Source organism: Callorhinus ursinus, unplaced genomic scaffold, assembly GCF_003265705.2.
Source record: "Callorhinus ursinus isolate GAN/ISIS: 27379988/994484 unplaced genomic scaffold, GSC_fseal_2.0 scaffold51, whole genome shotgun sequence".
NCBI lineage: Eukaryota > Metazoa > Chordata > Mammalia > Carnivora > Otariidae > Callorhinus > Callorhinus ursinus.
In genome coordinates, this window is record NW_027397113.1 from 2,527,024 (window position 1) to 2,549,171 (window position 22,148).

A 22,148-nucleotide genomic window follows, 5' to 3' on the forward strand; every position below is an offset into this window, starting at 1 on the left:
GGCTCTGGCCCAAATCTCAGAGCTTGTCCCAGGGGTGGAGGCTGACCCCTGCTGGCTGGGGCCCTTCTGTGGGTGTGAGTGCTCCAAGAAGCCTCTTGGTCACCGGTCACAGCACCAGACCCTCAGTCCCATCGCAGGTCTCCTACCGTTTGGCTGCAAGAGATTCCTGAGCAGGCAGGTAGAAAATGGCCCTCCTGGGAAGGCACACTGGTCCAGCCACTGTGGACAACAGGATGGAGGTTCCTCCTCAAAAAGTTACAAATACAGCTACTTTGTTATCTAGTAATCACACTACTGGGTGTTTACCCCCAAAATACAAAAACACCAATTCAAAGGGATACTTTTGCACCCCAATGTTTAAAGCAGCATTATCTACAATAGCCAAATTATGGAAGCAGCCCAAGTGTCCATTGATTGATGAATGGATAAAGAAGAGGTGGTATATATACACAATGGAATATTACTCAGCCTTCAGAAAGAATGAAATCTTGCCATTTGCAGGGCGCCTGGGTGGCTCAATTGGTTAAGTGTCTGCCTTTGGCTCAGGTCACGATCCCAGGGTCCTGATGGAGCCCCGCATCGGGCTCCCTGCTCAGCAGGGGAGTCTGCTTCTCCCTCTCCTCCCGGCTTGGGCTCTCTCTCTCACTATCTCTGTCACTATCTCTCTCTCTCTCAAATAAATAAATAAAATCTTAAAAAAAAAAGAATTTGAAATCACTTTTTTTTCCTTCTGATTACGAAAGGCACTTTTGCTCCATGACTAAAAGAAACATCAAACACAGAAACACCTACGGGAGAAGAGAAAGATTACTTGTAATCTCATCAGTCCATTAGCCAGAAATGAGCACTCCAGCTCCGTAGCTAAGGACAGAATTAATCTGCAACAGGTTAGGGCTCCTACCCTTGCAGATTATTTTTAAACATATATCAAAACTGGTTGAGAGACCCGCAGTTTTCTTCTTTAACCACCATGGGAACAAATGACACTTTTTTTTTTTTAAGATTTTATTTATTTATTTGACAGAGAGAGAAACAGCGAGAGAGGGAACACAAGCAGAGGGAGCGGGAGAGGGAGAAGCAGGCTTCCTACGGAGCAGGGAGCCCGATGCGGGGCTTGATTCCAGGACCCCGGGATCACGACCTGAGCCGAAGGCAGATGCTTAATGACTGAGCCACCTAGGTGCCCCAGTGCATTTTGTTTTTAACTCGCTAATAAAACGGTTGTGATTCTGGGTTAGCAGTATAGATCTACATGTTCAGGTTTGGTTTGGTTAGTTTTGCACGCTGCCGAGTATTTTGTGGCAGATACATGTAGAATGTAAAAAAAGATCAATTCTAGTAAATGAATACTTTCCAATGAACTTTGAGGAATTTCGTTTTTCACTTTAGTGATATCGATTTGGTTCTCTTTGAACTTGAACAAGAATATGTGAAACATTACAATTTTTTGAAGTGTATTCTATTTGATATGGTAAATTCCTAGGAGTTGATTATATCATCCCCTTTATACCTTTTGTTATAAATTAGGTATTTAATAATAGTGTATTGAAGTCATTAGAATAAATACAATCAAGGCAGCTTTCAGAGATCCTAAATATGGAAGCTCTATACCTTTGAAAACCTTTTTAGTTTTCATTGTACCTATACAAATTTATCATTTTTTTAAAAGATTTTATTTATTTATTTATTTTGACAGAAAGAGACGGAACACAAGCAGGGGAAGTGGGAGAGGGAGAAGCAGGCTTCCCGCGGAGCAGGGAGCCCGATGTGGGGCTCCATCCCAGGACCCTGGATCATGACTGAGTCGAAGGCAGACGCTTAACAACTGAGCCACCCAGGTGCCCCCAAATTTATCATTTCTTATTCCATTCAATTAAATGCAGAAATTTCAGTTCCTAAGATCTCTACATGAGCAAATATCAGAATGTTTCCTCAAAAAACTAAGATAACAAGGAGAAATGCTAATTCGGAGTTTTTCTACCTACTTTTTAATGAATTCAGTTGCTAAAAAGGATGCTGAATTTGAAACTTATTTAAGGATTTTGAAATAAATTATATTTGTATGTTCAAATTCCCTTTTTCTACCCTGGAGGCTCTCTTTTTAAAGTCTGATTCCCTATTTGAAAATGAAGCAATTTGTGAACAAGTATTACAAATCCAAGGTAACACAACCAATCTTTTACCCTTTAATGTTAAAACAATCTGGGTTCAAGACAGTATTTTAGGAACATAAGCATGGAACACATGGCAGGGGAAGATCTTTCCAAAGCTTTATTTTCAAAACAATAGTTTGAATGAATAGTGTTGATTTTTGTTACACATATAATCTTTCAAAACTTTGCACAATTATTGAAAGTTTGAAATTAAAACTCGTACTCTATGTACTTTATTTTTATTTTTTTAGAAGATTTTATTTATTTATTTGAGAGAGTGAGAGCACAAGTGGGAGGGAGGAGCAGGCTCCCCGCTGAGCAGGGAGCCAGAGGATGATGCAGGGCTCATCCCAGGACCCAGGGATCATGACCTGAGCTGAAGGTAGACACTTAACCGACTGAGCCACCCAGGCGCCCCTGTATATGTCTTTATATCCACGGGTTTTATCCTATACCGGTCTGTTTCTCCACCACATACTGTTTTCCCATGCCAAAAGATGTAGCTTGTTTCATTTTCTTTCAGCTGTTGAGGTTTATGTCTAAAAAATCTATTTTATATATGTAATAATGAGAGAACCTTTCCCTTATTTGGGACATTTTTGTAATACAATGTTAACTTTCATTAACCCATTAATAGGTGGGGATAAGGGTATAACATTGTACATATATTATTATTTTTATGTGAAAATTTAAAGGGAAAAATGTAACAAAATTAGCAAAAATTAATTGGTGGCAGGGCGCCTGGGTGGTGCAGTTGGTTAAGCATTGGGCTCTTCTTCGTTTCAGCTCATGTCATGGTCTTGGGGTCCTGGGATGGAGCCCCTCATCTGCTCTGTGCTGAGCACTAAGTGGGTTTGGGATTCTCTCTCCCTCTCCCTCTGCCCCACCCCTGCACTCATGTGCTCTCTCGCACACACTCTCTCTCTAATAAATACATATATTTTTTAAAGAAATATGCCTGATCTTTAAAAAAAATTAGTTGGTGGCCAGAGTGGTGGGAAAGCAGATTTGTTTGCTTCCTAAAAACGAAAAGATATTTAATGAACAAAATATACAAAGTCTATTTAATTTCATCTTCTTAAAAAAAAAAGTTTTATGGGGCTTTTTTATGTTCCTAAGAGTAACTAAAGTTCACTGTGCAAACAGGGACTACTACTACTCAGAAAAAAATATAAAAGAGGACATTTAAAAAATTAATGTAATTCCAAAATCTAGGTCTAGTCACTGTGGACATTTTGGTGTGTTTTCATTCTTTTTACAAGCGTAATTGTTTAATGTAGTTGGGCTTGGAGGATACGTAGACTTTTTTTCCTTGAACATCAGGAGCATTTTCCATGATCTTACTTTCGCCTCAAACATGATTTTTGGCGGCTGCTGGAGTCCTCGGGGTGCATGTGCAGACCGTGCTGCAGCGAACATCAGAGTAAGTCCTGGAGGTTAAGTTCCAAGGTCACGGGCACAGACACCCCCTTCTCCACGCTGCCTGCCGCACCGGTGAATCTCGCACTCAAGCCTCTGGCCCATCTCTTCGTCCCTGTTAGGATGCACTCATTGCTTATCCTTTTTGGTAAGTTCTTTATAAACCAGACACATTATCCCCTTAGCTGTAATATTTAGGACAAACACACCTCCAGATTGCTCCTTAGCTTTAATGTTATCACCACTTTGGGCATGCGCGAGTTTGCATTTTCCCGTAGTAAAATACATTGGTTTTCCCTTCAAGATTTCCTCCAGGCTCTTCTTGTGGAAAAACTGCACCTGCACGCTCACCTGGATGTCCCACGTAGACTTTGAAGCTTTTATTTGGCAAAGGTTAAGTCTCGACTTCGCCGGCCCCGCCCCCGGCGCGCATGCGTCCGGGCCCTCGCCGCGCCGGCTGGGCCCTCGCGCGCGCCGTCCTTACCCGGCCTGCCCCGCGCCGCCGCCCCCGGAAGTGGCTTCCCCTCCGCAGCCGCGGTGAGTGCGTGCTCGAGCCTCGCGGGTGGCGGCGGCTGCGCGGGCCGGGGGAGCCCGAAGGGCCCGGCGAGCCGGGTCGGGCGGGGAGTCGCCATGGCCGGGAGTCAAGACATGTTCGACGCCATCGTGATGGCGGACGAGAGGTGGGTGGCGGGGCCGGGCCAGCGTCTTCCCTCGGGTGCGGAGGCAGCGCGGGCCTGGTGAGCCGCGGGCGCGGCTGGGGGGGCGCGTGGGGGGGCGCCCCGGGGCAGCGACGGCCGCGGACGCGTGTGGGGCCGAGGTGCTGGGGCCGCCGCTTTACTTCTGGGCGGCGCGCCACGTGCCCAGCTGCTGCCCCAGGCCCGCCTCCCGGTCCGGGCGGCCCCGAGCATCTGCTCGGCCTGCTGACTGCCCTCCTCTGGGGACGCGCGGTACTTGGGTGGGACGGACCTTTGCCATCTGGGCGCTGCCCCTTTCCCTTGTTCCTTAGTGGTGGGACATACGGCAGCATTCATGGACATGCTGATGAATGTGTCAGCCGTCATCCTTCTCCCTCCGGAGCCCCTGGGGAGTGCCCAGGGCCGTGACAGTGGGGACCCGCGAGTTGCCTTGTGGCCGTCTTCCAGTGCCCGGCCCACTTGAGACACCAGTAGACATCAGTCCTGGAAGAGAGCGAACATTTAACCCTCGGTCGCCGACATTTATTTAGAGCTTTGTGTGAACCCAACAGTGAGCTCAGGGTTGTATCCCCGTTAACTATTTTAGCCCTTTTTGTGAATTAGATCCTATTATTCACCGTGTTTTACGGATGAGGAGGCAAGATCACTCCCCAGGGTCACAGAGCCAATAAGTGGGAGCATACACTGCCTCACTGGGGACTCCAGCAATCTTCTGTTTTTGGTGATTGCAGGTTAAGATGGTCCCACTTCCACTGTTGAGCCCTCAAATCCCAGCTGTCCCTATATGCTGGGCACCTCTGCCTTCGTATATTTTGTGGTGATCCGATGGCGTTTCTCCCTTGTAGTGTGCTGAGTTATGACGGAAAGCCCTGTGAGTGTGGCAGAGAGTTTTGAAGCACTTGATGTAGTCGTGTAGGTTAGACTCCCAGAACTGTGGCTCGCTAACCTGGCTCCATACCAGAGTCACCTAGGAGGTTTCAAAAAAGTAGATTTCTGGGCCTTCCTCTAGACTCACTGAGTAGTATCAGGGGCCGAGGCCCTTGGATTCGTGTCTTTAAAACTTTCCTCTATGTTTCTGGTATCTTACCAGGTTTGGGATTCACGAATTTGGCCAGAGGCAGATGGGGCTTCGTGAGGTGTGGTGACTTGCTGGCAGAGACTGAGGGGTAGAGCTGGGATCGTGGCCTATGCCTTCAATTCGATACTGTTTCTACTGTACCGTGTCTTGTCTTGCAGAGTCTGGGTAATATGGGAGAGAAAATTCCTGGAAAAATTTTCTTCCAGGAAACACACTGTCTTCTCCCGTTTCTTTGATCAAGCTTGCTTTTCCATCACAGGTTTCACGGGGAAGGATACCAGGAAGGCTATGAAGAAGGCAACAGTTTGGGTATAATTGAAGGAAGGCAGTATGGCACGTTACATGGAGCCAAAATTGGATCTGAGGTAAGTGGGACCCCCCCTTATTTTTAGAAATGAATCCTTTTCACTCATAGTTTATAGTTTACTGTGATGATCAGTATGGTAGAGCCAGAACTTGAGGCCTGTTTAAATGGCAGTGGACTAGAGAATGTTGATGGAGCAACAGTCTTCATCCAGAAGGCCAGCGCATGTTGCCGTACCAGCACACCTCGTCTGTGCTCCACAGATACTGTGGTTTTTACACGTGGAAGGTCTGTGCACCCCCGTGCCAGGCAGGCCTGTCGGCACCATTTTTCCAGCAGTGTTTGCTCACTGCTTGTGTCTGTGTCACACTTCGGTAATTGTTGCATTTCAAACCTTTTCATTTTTATATTCGCTTCGGTGATCAGTAATCAGTGATTATGACTCACTGAGAGTCCGACGAGGGTTAGTGTTTTTTAGCAATAAAGTATTTTTTACTGAAGGTATGTACGTTATTTTGTAGACATATTGCTGTTGCACCCGTGGTAGAGTACGGTGTGGTGTAAACATAACTTTTCCTACGTGCTGGGAAACCAAGCAGTTCACTGTTGCGGTGGTCCGGAACCAAACCCGCATCTCTCTGAGGTGCGCCTGCGTAAGGAGGATGAAGGGGTACGGCCTGGGGAATGAGAAAGCCGGTGCTCGGCCACCTCAGTTTACGCCAGCGTATCATGGTGCTTCCGCCACCTGAGTCCTTACCCTGTGTCACCCCTTCCCATTGAAGTCATCTGAAATCCATAGTCGTCTTCTCTTCTGGCCTTTGCCCTCGCTGGGCCCTCGCTACGGAGGACCGGCCTCGCCACGGAGGGCCTGCTCTGAGTGACAGCCTGTGGCAGTCAGGACTGCAGTAGATGTCTGCCGGTGCAGAGCAGGACACCACAAACTGTGTGGGCCTCCGACAACAGACGCTGGGCTGGGTGGTTCTGGCTCCGGGCCTCATGGTGCTGGAGTCCGGCCTGCAGCCATGGGAAGGCTCGCCTGGGGCTGGGAGAGCCACTTCTGAGATGGCTCACTCACACAGCTGCTCTTGCCGCGTGGACCTCTCCCTAGCGCTGCTGGAGTGGCCTCGTGACGCTTGGGCCAGTGATGCAAGACAACCAGGCAGGAGTGACGTTGTCTGCTACGCCTGAATTCAGAAGCCACGCGCGGGGCCACCCTGCTGCAGTCAGAGGGGACCACACAGGACATGCAGACCCAGGGGTGGGGCTGGCGGCACCTTCTGGGAGGCTGTTGCCCCACTGAAGGCTCGGCCACCTGACTTCCGTGGTCTCATGTCCAGCAGGTGCTTCCAGAACCACAGCGTGAGAAGCACCACTGCCCTTCCTCCCCACCTTTAGTTTGGGGAGCTTGATAATTAGATACAGTGGAGCTTGTTGCTTATTAATTTCATGCTGAACTGTTTTGTGAATTCACAGATTGGGTGCTATCAAGGCTTTGCTTTTGCTTGGAGATGTCTCCTGCACAGTTGTACCACTGAGAAAGACAGGTAAAGTTTAAGACTTCTTTCTTTTTCATTGTGTGGAGCAGGAGTGTGGTTCCATAGCTTACTCTGACTTGGGGCAGTTCGTGCCTCAGTTTCCTCATCTGTCACATGGAGAAAATAGACCCACAGTCAGCTGCGAGCACCCTTGTCCTTGAATGTTGTCACATATTCACAGGAAATCGTAACTAGCGCAGAGCTCATTTTCAGTGTCTGGTGAACACGCGTTATTACTTGTCAAGCCTTCTTGGAGCCCTCTGCCTTTTCCCTGCAAGCATCAAAGCGCCAAGTGGATTTTAGATCTCCTGCCAGTAAAATAATGTTGAAGTGGATTCTTTCTTCTTGTTCATCTTTCCTCGGAGCTTCTAATAAACGCAGTACGGTAGCCTTGGTATGACTAGGGTCGGAAATGGTGACTCTGTTGTCACTAGGTTTTTAGTGCAGCCAACGAGGTGTGCAGGTGAGATAAGGTGGTGTGTTTTACATGTGTTTGGTTCTTGGAGGCACTGAGTAAATGCTAGCTATTTTTTGGATCATTTGTAGTCTTTTTAAACTGTTCTCGCCGTGTGCTACCCGCTGAAGCCCCCGGGACCCTGTTGCACATCTGCTTCATTCTTAACCTGGGAACGAACCCTGAGGTGAAAGGCACGGGCGGCCTGGCCGTCCGGCTGCTCCTGGGAGCCCAGAGTCCGCTTCGGCTGGTGCCCTGCCTCATTCTGATGTCTGCTGCTTTCGCCTGGTCTGGGAGGGGCCCAGGGAGAGTGGATGACAGCAGGGAAGGTGGCAGTCCCCTGTCCGAGTGACTCGTCTTACTTGAAATATTTTGAATTTCTAGAATTTGGGCGCCTCTGTATTCGAATGTGAGGACAAGGGTGCTCGCAGCTGACTGTGGGTGATGCTGAGATGGCCTGCCCTACCCTGATCGAGTCCCTGGGCCGCTCCGGCGGCATGACTCACTGGCAGTGGACCAGATGTACAAGGGAGCTGAGGCGCACCGGGCTGGGGATGGTCCTCTGAGGACTGCGAGAGCGGGGGATGGCGCTTGGCAACTTGGGGCACCACTGGGTGGCAGTCAAAGCTGAGCTTGGCTCTCCGCTCCGCGCTCCGGTCCACCAGAGGACAAGCAAGGCCGTCCTTGGAGCTCTCCCTCAGCCTCCCCTTCTCCGCGACTCCGACACATGCCGGCTCCTAGAGGAGCGCCATACCCTGCGCGGAGGGTCGTACACCCAGGGGCTGCCACCCCGGCCCCCCGAGCAGGGGCCCCCTAATTTCTTAAAGCTGCGCACTCTGTCTCAGCTAGAGGAGGACCCGCGCCGGTCGGCTGGGGGCTGGCAGAAGCTGTCCAGCGCACCTCGCTGCTGCCCCCTCCCCACCAGCGCAGCTCGAGGGTCTCCCTGAAACTCAACCTAGAAGCCTGTCTCTTAGGGCTGTGGGTCATGGTTTTTTGCATTCTTATGTTAGTACAGCTTTTAAATAATGGTAGAAGGCTGATAGAGGATCTTCTGCTTCTTTATCTTCAAGTAAGGAAAAACCCCTATCTGTGTTATCATTCAGTAAAATAAGGGGCTTTTAACGCCAGAGAAACCACGGAAGGCAGTATCTCAGACTGAAGGATGGTGCTTTATATCAGACGACCGTGGCTTCTTGATGGACTCGGAGGTGCCCCCCCGCCCAGCAGCCCGGTGGAGCCGTGTGCAGGCCAGCGTTTGGCCAGGGCTGAGCTCGAGCTCTGCTGTGTTGTTGGATCAGCCGGGAGCGGGCACACCCTCCTGACAGGCACCGACTTTGACAGTGTGACGGGCCGGGTGTGTTTCGAGTAGCTTCACTGACCAGAGAAGAATAAGTTGCTACTTGCCTAGTTAAAAGTGGGTGGTATTCTTATCATGCTGGAATACAGCCGTTTCCCACATGTCGGCATCTGCCTTCCATCGCCCTGGAAACCGAGTGCTTCATTGCTTTAATTTACTTCCTTTTGACCTTTTACAGTTTGTATTAGAGAGGTAGCCATCTTGTTCTCATAAACCGACTTGCCATCGGCAGACTTCCTCGTGTACCTAAAAACAGCAATTATGAGCAGGTATTTAGGAGATGTTGGTTGCTTTTGATTCATCCTGGGGAAGAGTTCTGTTGAATTTCCATTAATCAAATACCTAGCATCCTTCTGACTCTCAGATGACCCAGTGTGGTCTAGGGGAGGGTGCTTGTCAGGATGTGCACATCTGGGAATGGTCTCCCCCACCCCCAGGTGTGAGCCCCGGTAGCCAGGGTCCCATGGAAGCCAGGAGGCTTCATGCTTTTACTGAACACCTACCCTGTGCTAGGTTTTGGGCTTTACGGAGGTTACTTCTCTTGAAAGCCGTGAGGTGGCTGTTAAGTGTGCGTGTTACAGAGAAGTTAAATACCCGAGGGCCTGGGAACCACCTCACCTCCCAGCAGAGCTTTGCCTTCCTGGGAGAGGGAACGGGACCCAGATACCAGACGCCGATTCCTGCCCTTGGGAGGGAGGGGCTTGCTGGTCTACCTGCTGCTGAACTCCCCAGGGCTGTGAGCGCGACATTTCTGGGTCCCGGAAAATCCCAGGCCTACAGCAGGCTAGATCGTGCCCCAGCGCTCTTTTCTTGCCCGGTTTTGTCTGTTCCCACGTCTGTGACCCAGGCGAGGTCGTGGCGGGTCGCCTCAGTTGCTTGCTCCCTGGCTGGGGTACAGGTATATCCATAAGCTTGATGCGCACTTGATGTTGAGTGCGGGGTGTGGGCAAGGGCACGTTGCTAGGTAAATAAATACTGAGTGTAGTGAGAAAATTATGCACCCGGCTTCTGGACTCAGGCATGCTTAGCACGCCCATTGCTTTCAAGTAAGTGGTCAGCGTCGTTGTTACATAAGCAGAGCCCACTGTGGAGAAAGGACTAAAAGTTTTTATTTCTGTGCTTTACAGCAAAAAGATGAAGGCCTTAGAATCGTTGATTGGAATGATTGAGAAGTTCCCTTACGATGACCCTACTTACGATAAACTTCACGAGGACTTAGACAAAATTAGAGGGAAATTTAAACAGGTTTGTCCACTGCATGTCCCTCTCTGATAGGAGTGCCTTTCTCCGAGCCAGCCGCGCGCAGTCCCGCGCGCTCACATCGCTCGTGGTCTCGAGGCTGCTCGTGCCCTTTGCGTGGTCCACAGAAGCACATCATTTTTGTGTTTCTGTGTGAGAAAACTGAAGTTGGTCTAGAGAATGAACAGTCGTTAGAACTTTAGGGGTTGTGTAGACACGAAAAGCTGCAGGTAGAGAGAAAGTTTTGTTCTAATTTGTGAGTAGAAATATATAAGATTTAAAAAAAATACATCTTTTTTCTTCTGTGTTTTCAGCTTTGTTCATTACTAAATGTTCAGCCGGACTTTAAAATTAGTGCGGAAGGTTCTGGACTTTCATTTTGAGGATGACAGATGAACAAAGATGAAACATCAAGGAACAGATGTCCGTATGTTAAGTGTTTAAAAATGTGATTCAAGGCAAAACAATGATGGAGTATTCATTGTTCTGTGGGGAGGGTTCCAGTTTGGCCGGTGAAAGGGCTTCCTTCTCCCTGGGGGCTGCCTGTGTCGCCTGGGTGCCCCCTGTGGCCCCTCCACACAGGCTCAGCCTTTGTTGGGCCCTGTCTGCTCTGCAGTCTGAGTGAGTCCCTGCCAGAGCCCTCGTGGGGCTGCTCGCTCCCGGTCCAGGGTTGTTGGCCTGTGGTCCCCTCCAGCTGGGCAGGCCTGGCCGGTTCTAGACCGGGGGTGGCTCTGGCTAGGATTACCCCCCGAGCCTGGACTTGGCGCTCAGAAGAGCAGTTTTTTAGGAACTGAGAGCACCAGGGTTGATGTGACGTGAGTTGGGGGGCGGTGTGCCAGGACTGACATTCACTGGCCCCGAGGATGTGCAGGTGCTGGGCGCTGGGCTTCCCTGGTCTGTGTAATCCCTTCAGTGTTCCCACTTTACAGATGAGGAAACCGAGGCCCGCAGGGACTGCCCAGTCCAAGGGCATCAGCAGCAGAGCTCGGACTCCAATCCTGCGCCCGCCTGTCACCACCATCTTGTGCTGCCTGTCCTGGAACGTGCGGTCACAGCCATGGAGTGGGTCACTGCTCTCAGGCCCAGGGTGCACGGGTCCCCACTGTGCTCCGTGGAGCCACGGGGAGTCACTGTGGCCAGGTGACACGGCACCTGGCTGAGAGGGGCTTCAGAGGGAGCCTGGACATATACTTTGCAGTGTTTCCAGATGGGGGTGAGGCTTTGCAGCATTAAAATGGTTAAGGCGGGAAATACTTCAGGCTAAAGACAAAATGTTGGGCTGCTGCTATCTCTGCAGAGTTTGGGAGCCTTGTGTTGAGGACACTGTGCATCTCCTGTAACACGACTTCTCTTGTCTTCTGCCCGTACTTCGCAGGCATCTGTATCCACGGGGAGGTACTGGGGGGTGTAGGAGGTTCCATCAGTGGTTCTTGAGCATCTCTCTCTGCCTGTCCCTGTGTGCACCCTCCAGGGGGGCGCCCCCAGCATCACTGGCAGGTCCCGCCTGCTCCCGTCTGAGGCAGTGTGTCTGAAAGTCACGCGTGAGATGAATAAAGGGGTAACCGGGAATCTGTTCCAGTTTGTAACATCATCCTGGGTCGTCTGAGTGGCTGTTGCTGTGCTGCCCAAGCCAGTGGTCCTGAGGCCCCACCGGGAGACTCAGGGCTGGGGGCCCCGCAGGAGCGGGTGTGGGTGTTTGCTTCCCTCTCGTCCGCTTCCCCTGGCCAGTGTGCTGAGGGAGAGACCGGGCACGCCGCCGCTGGCGTGTGCGTCCCTGAGCGCGGCCCTGGCCTCGGCCGCCGGAGCTCCTGGGAGCTGGCGTGCTCACGGCCGCAGAGAGCGCCTGCCCGCGGCCTGAGCCCACGGCCACCAAGGCCAGCAGCGGGCCTCCCTTGCTGGTGGGACGGGTCAGGGGGTGAGGAGGGGGCGACTGTGGTGGTTTTCCTTGGCGGATTGTTGTTTTCTAAGTTCTCTATTGTGGTAATATGTTATTTTACAAGTGGAGAGAAAAATAAATAGCCAGTTTTAAAGCAACAGGCTGTCTGTGGGAGCGTTTATAACGTGATATCCAGCAAATTCATTCCTTACTCCAAGGTATCTGGGATCCAGGTCCGAGGGCAGGCGCGCATTGGGTGGGCAGACCGCTGCTTCCTGTTGCGTTTCTGTCCACCCGTCTCATTAAAACGTGTTGTAGACACGGTTCCTGCGAGAGAATGGTGCCCCGTGATGAACGTTAGAGGAGGGGTTCATTCCTCCTCAAGGACCCTGGCTCAGCCACCTGTCAGCGGTTGTAACTGATCCCTCCTGCCCAGACTCCCTCTCTGTCCCCCACAGTCTCGGCCTCCCGTTCCAGGGGAGAGCTTCCTTGGAGCTCTCTGGAGTGGGTTTTGTTCCTTTATGATGGAACAAAAACATTGGTTTCCCAAAGCTTTGGCCTGCTCTCTCCTTGTTGGAAACTCCCAGCATATTCTGTGCCACTGTTGGTCCACTCAGGCCACCATAACAGACACCACAGATGAGGCTCACTCAACAGACAAGTACCATCTCCTGGTGCTGGAGGCCAAAGCCCGAGGTCCAGGCGCGGTCAGGGCAGGGTCCTCCTGAGGCCTCTCTCCTTGTGTGTGGACGGCCATGCTCTCCCTGTGTCCTCACGGGGTTATCCCACCGTGTGTGTGTCCTGTAAGGACCTCAGTCAACACTGGATCAGGGCACACCCCGGTGACCTCATGTTACCTTGATTACCTCTTTAAAGACCCCCATCTCCAGATATGGTGATGTTATGAGGTGCTGGGGGTCAGGATTTCAACATTGGAATTTTGGGGACACAGCCCGTAGCAGCCACCCTGAGCAGCTGCTGGGAAAGAATGTTGACCTAGGACTTAGGAGAGGAGAAAACATTTCACGTGGAGCTGCTTCATCGAATTCTGGAATGTGAGTCATCGGGACCAAGGGCAGTCTGTGTACAGGCCAAAGTGTCCTAGGAGAGGGCCATGGTTTACTTTTTATTTCATATTCATCATGCTTTTTCTCCACCCAGGGTGAGAAAAGGATTTGGAGGCACTTGGGGAGCCTGTAAGTGGTGTGTTCAGAATGAGGGAAGGGGAAGGTGGGCAGGGAGGGCTTCCTAGAGGAGGTACCCTTCACCCTGCTGCTTTGTGAGCTCTCATGTGACCTCAACCCCACAGACCATTTCCCATCCTATCTGAGAACAGCAGTGTAATTTGGAGAGATCGAAAACTGTAATTACCCTGTGAGGTCCTCCTAATTCCTACAGTAATTCCAGTCCTGAATGAATGAAGTGGGGAGCTGGTCTTTGACTCAGGAAACTGAAGTCACCAAGCGGGGATGGTTGACCAGAGACAAGTGGGCACAGTGTCCAATTCCTACAGGATTGGAGTCCTATAGTTGAGGGCCCTGCCACGGAAGGCTGGATGGCTTGTCCAAGTCCATGTGACTTAGTGGCCCAGCTGGGGCTTTGCAGATTCCTTGTCCGAGAAGGAAAGTCACTCCTAACTCTTCGGGGACTTCTAACTCCTTTCTGATTAAAATCTTCCTTCCTTGGCATCAAGGTCCTTGCTGGTCTGTCCCTCGGGGGCCCTGCGGAGACAGCGCTTTGGCCTCGTCTCTCTAGGGCCCTGCTAGATCAGCTGGGCCTTGGGTGGCAGGGCTAGAGGTTCTGTCTTGGGTGGTACCCAAGCATGACCTCATTTCCGCTGCTCAAGAGTGATGTGCTGGGGAGCGCAAGCACCGTGGACATGCTCGCTCACTGAAGCCTTATTGATGGGTTGGTTCCATCTTTTATACAAGGATTTACTGAGCACCTGCTGTTCCCTGTGGGGGAGTGCCCCTGGGATGGCGGGGTGCTCACTGAACCCCCCCCCAGCTTGAGAGCTCAAATTCACCTGTTTCAGGTTGAATTGTTCCCCCCTCCCCCCAAAAAAGCCATATTGCACACCTAGCCCCTGAATGCGACCTCATTCAGAAGTAGGGTCTTTGCCGATGTGATTTAGGCATAAGTTAAGATGGGTCGTATTTGCGTGGGGGAGCGTGACTGTTCTCGTAAGGAGAGGAGACGCATACAGGGAGGGGATGCCGTGCGAAGGCGGAAGCGCAGGCAGGGCTGAGATGGGAGTGATGCAGCTACAAGCCAGAAGGGGTGCTAACCAGCAGCCACTGGAGGCTGGGAGAGCGTGGCCCTGCCCACACCTTGATTTCAGACTTCCAGCCTCCAGAACTCAGCCCCATCGTTTATATTGGGATTATACTGTTAAATCTGGAGAAGGTAGAAAACACATACACATTGTTACAGTTAAGAATCTTTGAGCACCAAACGACAGGAAGCCCCTATCAATGGACTTAAACAGAAGGACAACAGTTGTCTCCTGGAACAAAAGGGGGGATCTCCCTTCAGGAGAGGCTTGATCCAGCAGTTTGTCCAGAGAGCTGGTACCTTCTTTCTGCTCTGCTGCAGGACTGGCCTCAAGCTCAGAGTCCACCCCGTGGCCTACAGCAGCCCCGTCAGGGTGGTGGAAGAGCCACACTGGTCCCTGGAGTCTTGAGGGGGAGAGGGGAAGGCTGTCTTTTTCAGAAGCCTCAGAAAATGTCTCTCCCTGTCTCGTTGGCTCTGTTAGATTTCACATTCACCCTTGAGCCTGCCACCCTTCAACCTTCCCACCCCTGGGGGGCGGATGTGCTGTTGGGTTTGAGCCCGTCAGCGCCTGTCCTGGAGCTGGGGATGGGGTCATTCCCACCCAAGCCACAGAGCAGAATGGTCAGCACCAGGCAGGGGATTGGGGCTGGCCCGAAGAACAAGAACTCTCTGCTTCGTGAGCCCAAAGAGGGAAGGAAGTATGGCCTTGGCCCTGCCACCCGGAGAGCCGCTGGTTTGGGGGCCTCTCTTTCCACACCTGGATGACGCATGGGGTGATGCTGGCCTTTATTGAGTGGTGACTGTAGGGCGCCGTGCTAAGTAACGCACACACTCGGGCTGTGTAGCCCTCACCCCTGAAAGCGCGCACTGAACTGAGGTTACTGAGCCCCTGTTCTGGGCTGGGTCAGGTCAGAGAGTCCAAGCGAGATGCAGACAGTGCCCTGCCCTCCTCCGAGGCTCCCTTCTTGTAGACACAATTACCCCCATTTTTCAGATGAGAAAATCAAGGTGCAGAGAGGTAAAGACACACAGCCGGAAGGTGGCGGGGCCGAGATCCAACCCCTGGGTCTTTTCCACCAAAACACGTATGTGTACTGCATGCACGTATGTGTGTGAGCTTTCTTTCTACGTGGCGGTCACCTCACACCCCCGCTGCCAGCGGGCCTGGCTGTCCTTCTCCAGGCCCACCGGCCAAGACACCGGCCTGACTTCGGGGACTGCTGACTTGAAGCCTGGGACATTGGTGGACCTGACCTCGCCCCGCTGGGCTTCCTGGCAAAGCTGGGCCCCAAGTGCATGCACTGGCCTGTGGGTGAAAAGAGCCGCGTGGAGGCTTCGTGCGTTTTACTTATTTATTTATTGAATTAAAATAACGTTTTTTAAAGATTTTATTTATTTATTTGAAAAACAAGACAGAGCACGAGCCGGGGTGGTGGTGGTGGGGGGGGCGGTGAGGGGCAGAAGGACAAGCAGCCACGCCGACAGATAGGAGGACAGGCTCTAGACACAAATCTGGCCCTGGGCCCGGCCCTGGCAGTTTCCTGGCTGTGTGATCCTGGCCCAGTTACTGTCCCCTGTCTGGGCTCTGGTTTCCGCAACTACCACAGGAGGCTGAAACCGCCACCCTCAGCCCCTGTGCGGCCCACTGCCCATTTGGGCACACAAGGCCCGACCGGCTCGCGGCTGTGCTCATTCGTTTGCCGTCGTCCGGGGCTGCTTTTGCCCCAGGGCGCAGTTGAGCAGGATGAGAGCCTGTGGCCAGCAGATCCTCGGCCCCTCGCTCTGACCCTTTTCTGTAGAATCTGCCCGCCCTTGGCCTAGAAGGCAGAGATTGCAGCCCTGACAACACAGGGCCCACTCACCAGGTGGTTTCAGGATTTAGGGGGAGACTGTGTGTTGAGCCCTGAGCACAATGCCTGGTCCCCTGTTTGTGCTCGGTGAGCAGGGGCTGTGACTCTCCTGAGCTGGACGAAGGCCAGAGCTCCAGGGGTTGGGGACTGGGACGCCCCGCTCAGAGGGAGGCCATGCGGGGACAGCTGCCCGCCCCCACCGCCCGTACCGAAAGGGGGAAGGGTGGGTGGTCCCAGCCTCCCTGAGAGGCTCAGGGCTGCCTGAAGCGCCCTCAGGAGGGCTCTGCATTCCTCTCCCCCACCCTCCTTGCATGCCCCTGTGAGTGGCCGTGACAATGCCCCGGATGTGGGCCCCAAGGCCCAGGCCGGAGCTGCCCGCCCACCGTCCGCTGGCTATTGTCTGCCCCGGGCCTCAGTGTGGCTCAGGGCTGGGGGCCAGCGGGCCAGGGGGCTGTGGGAACGGATTAGAAGCCCTGGGCTGCGGCCCCCTCTGCATAAACTCCTGATCAAAGGCATTCCTGGGATGACAGAGCCCTGTGCGCTGCAGAGGCCTGTCCGGCGCGCGGGGCGCACGCCCCACACCGTCAGTCCGCCAGGCACATGTGTCCCTCGCGAGCCCATGCTGCGGTGCCCGCCGTTGGGAGTGGTCTGTGGTGTGACTCTCCCCCACCAAACGCAGAGCCAAGGCGTGCAGGCAGCGAGGCTTCCAGGAGGCTCCGGGGGCCACAGGCTCGGATGAGTTCTGGGAACCTGACATGGTGGCTGTGGCCGTGGCCCCTAGGAGCCCGGCAGTGCCCACCTCTGCAGATCTGACTCACCTTCCAGCTCGGCGCCGTGTCCTCATGACACGGGGATCTGCCCACCGCACCCGGGGTCAGGCAGGGCTGCCGCTCTACAGCTCACAAAGCAAGCTGGGCCTGGCCGGTGGGCCAGGTGGGCCATGCTGCCCTTTCCATTCTGGTCCCGTTCCCGCTTCTGAGCACCTACCATTTGCCAGGCTGGGAGTAGGGCCACAGAGAAGGAACAGCAAGGCACCTGTCCTCCAGGGTTCATAGCCCAGAGTGGGGAACACCCAGCTGTCATGATTCCTGGACCTCCCAGAGCCACCTGCCAGGGCCAGGGGTAGGAACGCCTGCAGGGTGCCCCCCGAGGGGAGGGGGGGGCACTTCAGGCACAGAACTGGAGGCAGGAAGTAGTTTGGTGTGCCTGTAGTCCCATGGGTGCAGACTCGGGGCTGGAGAGCCCGAGGCTGGGGGGAACATGAGCGAGGGGGGAGAGACGGGGGTGAAAGGGAGAAGTGAGGTGAGGGGAGAGGTGGGGGGTGGACGGGGGTGAAGGGGAGAGCTGGCTCAGGTCTCAGGACCATGGATGGAGCTGGAAGGAGCGAGAAGCCCCTGAGCGTTTGGGCACAGGTGGTTGGGAGGTAGGGCAGGCCCCAGGTGAGGCAGTGGGGCCCAGCGAGGACAGGCTTTCGGGCTTGAGAGAGGGGCAGCAGGGGGTGACTTCCTCCCAGAAGTCCCTCAAAGGCTGTTTATTTTCTCTCACAGATGCTTGGGGCAGCCAGACCTCCCACCATGGGACAGGGTGGGTGCTTCGCCAGGTCAGGCCTACAGAGTCCTTTCCTGGGATCTTCCAGAAAGACCCGAGGCAGGGTATGGGGGACTCCAGAGCTCTCCTCCCCACTCCCCACTGCCCTCTGCACTGCACGGGGGCTCCGGCTCTCTGCCCACCCCCCATGCCTCTCTGCCTTCCCACTGAACCCGCAGACCAGTTCTGCAGGCCTGGCTCCCCCACTTGCCCGCCCCGATTTCTGCTTGAACCTGATGCAGTGAGATTGTTACCTCTGCTCCCCTGAAACCGCTCCTCAGGATACCCCTGGCCTGCCCCTGGGGCTGGGGGCCTCCCCCGGCTCTGACCGCCCCTTGGTCTGCTGTGCCAGAGGCCCTTTCGGCGTACCTGCCCAGTGTGGGGCTGCTGTGGGGAAAGCAGCAATCCCAGTCCGAGTGCATCCACCCTGCTCCCAGGCACTCCAGTGCGTAGCCCATCCGGAGGTTTCCCGCTGGGAGGAGGGGCACCCTGTGGAGCAGGGCTGTATACAGCAGGAGCTTCATAAAGGCCCCAGCAAATTGACCTGACAAGGAGTGATATCCTTGGCATGTGACCTGGCTTCCCTTCTGAGCACTCACCACCCGACAGCCCGGGGTGGGGGGGTGAAGACACACTGGGGACCCCAGACTCTGGGAAGAGGCCCAGGCCCCATGGAGCCGGCCCTGAGGCCTGCTGCTGCCTTCCCTGTCCACTCCCCACCTTGGGCTGGAAACGAGGCCGGCCACGTGCATCTGAAGCCGAGGCGGACGTCACAGGTGTCCACTAGGTCTCCCAGGTCACTGGGTCCGTGTGAAAGGCCACCGGACTGAAGCCCAAACATGCGCTCTGCTGTCCTCCCCAGGCTGGGGGTGCCTCGGGGACCGGGACCGTGATTCACCAAGAGCAAACAGCAAGTTTGCGCCAGAGGGTTAGGGAAAGCTGGCTTGTTTATTTTCTTATCTGCAAATAGCCGGGGGGCGGGGGGGCTGCTGGGGAGACGTGGGCTGGGAGCCCATCCTGATCTTGCCACTGAGGTGGTGGGAGCCGCCTCTGCAAGGCGTCCTGACCTCTTCCCAGCCCTTCCCCCCATTTCCTCGAAGCCAAGAGCATCACATACTCCCTCTGTATCCCAGGGGACCTCTGGCAAAGTCAGGAGTCATTTTCAGTTGACAGTGAAACAACCAGAGACAGTCCTGTCATCTGGTGGGTGGAGGCCAGGGGTGTGGCTCAATGCCTCACAGCGCACAGGACAGCTCCCCGTGACAGAGGAGGATCTGGCCCCAAACATCGGCAGTGCCAAAGCGGGCACCCCCGGCTGCCTGCCACCCCCCCGGCCCAGGACCCAGCAGCTCGGGCCCTGTTCCTCTGCCCCGCGCCCCAGGAAGCAGGCAGGCACCGTACTGGGGTTTTACCAATTTTATTTCTAGACTTTTCACGTTTGTCTTTTGTTTTCTGCTGGAAACGTGCCGGTTACATGTCTGTGCCACAGTGTGCAACCAAAACACACACAGACCAAAAGCGCCCACCCACCAGAGACCCTCGCAGACTTGCTGGTCACAGGACAGACTCCGCTGTGCTCCCCAGACCTGCCACCGGCCTTTGGCCTTTGAGCACACACAATGTTCACCCCCCCCACCCCCCCACGAGGACAGACCGTCCCTCAAGGACCCCGTTTGGTTCAGACAGAGATGCCGCAGCCAGAACGGATGAGGTAAGCAGAAGCAGTGTTCCTGCAGGGGCGGGGCGGGGCGGGGCCAGGGCCTGCCAATGGCCAGGGAGCACCCAGGCTGACCCAGCTGGGGGCAGGGGCCGCCCGTGGTGCAAATCCTTTTGGTTCGGCAGCGTGCTGGGCAACTCGGGCACACAGCACTGTTAGCTGGCTTCACTGAGATCTGGAGTCTTTTTTAAATTAGCATTATGCTGCAATGAGGAGAACCAACAGAACACTAGTACATAACGACAGATGCAGCACCCGGAACTTTCACCAAGTCCAGAAGTGATTCCGCTCATCCCGAGTGACCGAGTCCTGCAGCACAGCACCGTGGTGGCACGTGACGACACACTTGTTACCATAATAATAATATAATAATGCAACTTTCATAGCTACACGTAAAGAACAATACAGCTGTAGAAACTAGGACGGTGGCACGCCCCAGTCGGGTGGACAGCCCAGGGTTACAGGCGCAGGGAGAAGGAAGCGGTCGCGGCCCCAGGGGCGCCAGGCTGCGTGCTCGCTCGCGGCCCGGAGCCCACCCCACCAGGCCCGTTTCGCGATCCCGGTCCGCGTGTCCTGGGGAGCAGGAGGCCGCGGGTCAGAAGGAGCCTGACCGCCTGGTCTACACATGGCTAAGAGAAGCATGAGGTATCGTGAAACAGGAACCTTTTTGGAATAGAGCAGTAAATCACATTAAGTCAAAACTGATCACATAAAAAAAAAATCTACAAAAAAAAGGCATCCTTAATACATTTTTCTATGAGAAAATTAAAACTAGAACATGGCAGTATATGACATTGTAAAACAAAAACAAAAAAACTGATCTTCCAATAGCAGCAAAACAATGTGAAAGAGATACAGAAAAGCAATGTGAATCGGTTTCCAAACTGTGCCGGGAAGTCATCGGTAGCAGCGAATCGGGAAACTGAGCCGCAGCCTGCCCGCCGCTTGGTCCCGCCGTCGGCCCTCCGCACGCCCACACGCCCCCCTGCGTCCCCCGCCAAGCACCAGCCCTGTGCTCTCGCCGCCTTCGACTCTCCCTACGTAGTCATTCCGAAAAGGTACACAGCCAAGATGTGCAAGTTGTCTACTGGTTGCTAAAATTTTTTCAAAAGGGGACAATATGTTGGGGCTGGACTTGTTTTTGGGTACCCTAACCTTCTGTGGAACCCCGAGGCCTCTCAGATGGGGTTCCCATTGGAACACCACCAAGACGGGCTGAATCAGCCAAATCCATGCTCTCTGTGTTGTTCCTCAGGATCTTTTCCTCTCTCCTATGAAAAAGGACCTAACTTTGACAAACTGTATGAAACCTGCAACATCAAAGGCAAAAAAGTGTGTGTGTGTGTGTGTAGGTGTGTGTGTGTGTGTGTGTGTGTGTATGTGTGTGTAGGTGTGGGTGTGGGTGGGTGTGTATGTGTGTGTGTGGGGGGTGTGGGTGTGTGGGTGGGTGGGTGTGTATGTGTATGTGGGTGTGTGGGTGTGGGTGTATGTGTGTGGGTGGGTGTAAATCAAGGGGAGATTGCATTACTTTATAAATCATACTGGCCTTACGAACATCCTCTGCAATCCTCTGCAATAAATATTCTTTTTAGCCTTAACTATAAATTATATATTTTAGTGTTTAAAAACCTTCCTAACCCTTAAACTACGCGTTCTCTAGGTCAACCTTTAAAGGCCCCCTACGCTTTCAAACACCAGTTGGCACCAAGGACTCCCGAACTTCCACTGCTCTACAGAGAAAGGAATGCATCATCCTGGCAATCTAAGAATGCACTTCTTGACCGGAAGCTCGCCTTCAAGAACATCCCCTTCCGCTAACTCCTTAAGTGACATGCACTTGCCTCGCCATCCTGTCTGCACACAAGGACGTGAATATTCCCAAACCATTCCATTAAGAAACTGCCCCCCCACCCGCCCTCCACACACAACAGAAACAAGAGAGATTCCCTATAACCACTGGATTGAAAGTGCTTTGAAATGGAATGGTTCTAGAATATTGAGAAGGAAAAAAGAAAAAAAAAAAGGAGCTGTGGATTTCACCTGGATGTGAGCAGGCTGCAGGTCTGTGGGGGTGAAAAACCAGCATCTCATCAACAGGCAACTACAAAAATAGGAAGATTATAAAAATAGAATATATTACGTCGCTATGGCGGGTTCTCTTTACCAGCAGCGCGGGCCGGGAGTCGGAGCTGGTTTTCCGTGTCCACTGTGCCACCAGCCGGGGCCCTGGCCACCCGCTCGGGTCGGGCCGCGGGCGGAAAGAGGGGCCAGCACGCGACCACGCTGAGCTCTACGCTACGCTAACTGAGGTTACATCAGCCACGGACAGGTGAAGAGGTTACACACCTATCTACAGAATAAAATAAAACACGCGCAAAGGACTGATAAAGTGACTACATGCACGAGCAAGCGAGATGCAGGGTACCTAGGACCACCTTAAAGCCGTGCTCCTCGGGGACGGCACACGAGCGCGTTTGCTACCTAAAAATCCTCTTCTACTCCAAAAATGGTTGGTTGGCTTTTTTCTACTTTTTAAAATGTTTTTATGCTTTTTTTTTTTTCCATTTTGTTTTAAACACGTAATCAAATCTAATCCTCCCCTGCAGACTC

At 53.4% G+C, this 22,148-nt stretch overlaps 1 protein-coding gene across 7 annotated transcripts; it reads left to right on the forward strand.

Annotated features, from left to right (window-relative positions):
- The first annotated feature begins 4,115 nt into the window (after nucleotides 1-4,115).
- Nucleotides 4,116-22,136, forward strand: LTO1 (LTO1 maturation factor of ABCE1). 7 transcript variants are annotated; one of them, XM_073883348.1, is made up of 6 exons: nucleotides 4,116-4,309; nucleotides 5,605-5,710; nucleotides 7,123-7,193; nucleotides 10,123-10,240; nucleotides 10,549-10,661; nucleotides 11,164-11,303. In XM_073883348.1, exons 1-5 carry the CDS (start codon nucleotides 4,203-4,205, stop codon nucleotides 10,615-10,617), a joined length of 471 nt encoding a protein of 156 aa, XP_073739449.1. In that variant the 5' UTR covers nucleotides 4,116-4,202; the 3' UTR covers nucleotides 10,618-10,661; nucleotides 11,164-11,303. The 7 variants fall into 7 exon arrangements, 6 of the variants coding, with proteins under 6 accessions (XP_073739449.1, XP_025734288.1, XP_073739450.1 ...); XM_025878503.2 differs by having other exon boundaries at nucleotides 4,116-4,252; XM_073883349.1 differs by having other exon boundaries at nucleotides 10,549-10,657; nucleotides 11,164-11,301.
- Nucleotides 22,137-22,148: the final 12 nt, after the last annotated feature.

Bases quoted from the DNA above. Each gene is read 5' to 3' on its own strand.
- LTO1 (XM_073883346.1), top strand. From the start codon at position 4,203: ATGGCCGGGAGTCAAGACATGTTCGACGCCATCGTGATGGCGGACGAG. The intron at 5,711-7,122 runs GTAAGTGGGACC...GTGAATTCACAG, and splicing joins GAGCCAAAATTGGATCTGAG to ATTGGGTGCTATCAAGGCTT. The intron at 10,241-11,163 runs GTTTGTCCACTG...CCCACTTTACAG, and splicing joins TTAGAGGGAAATTTAAACAG to ATGAGGAAACCGAGGCCCGC.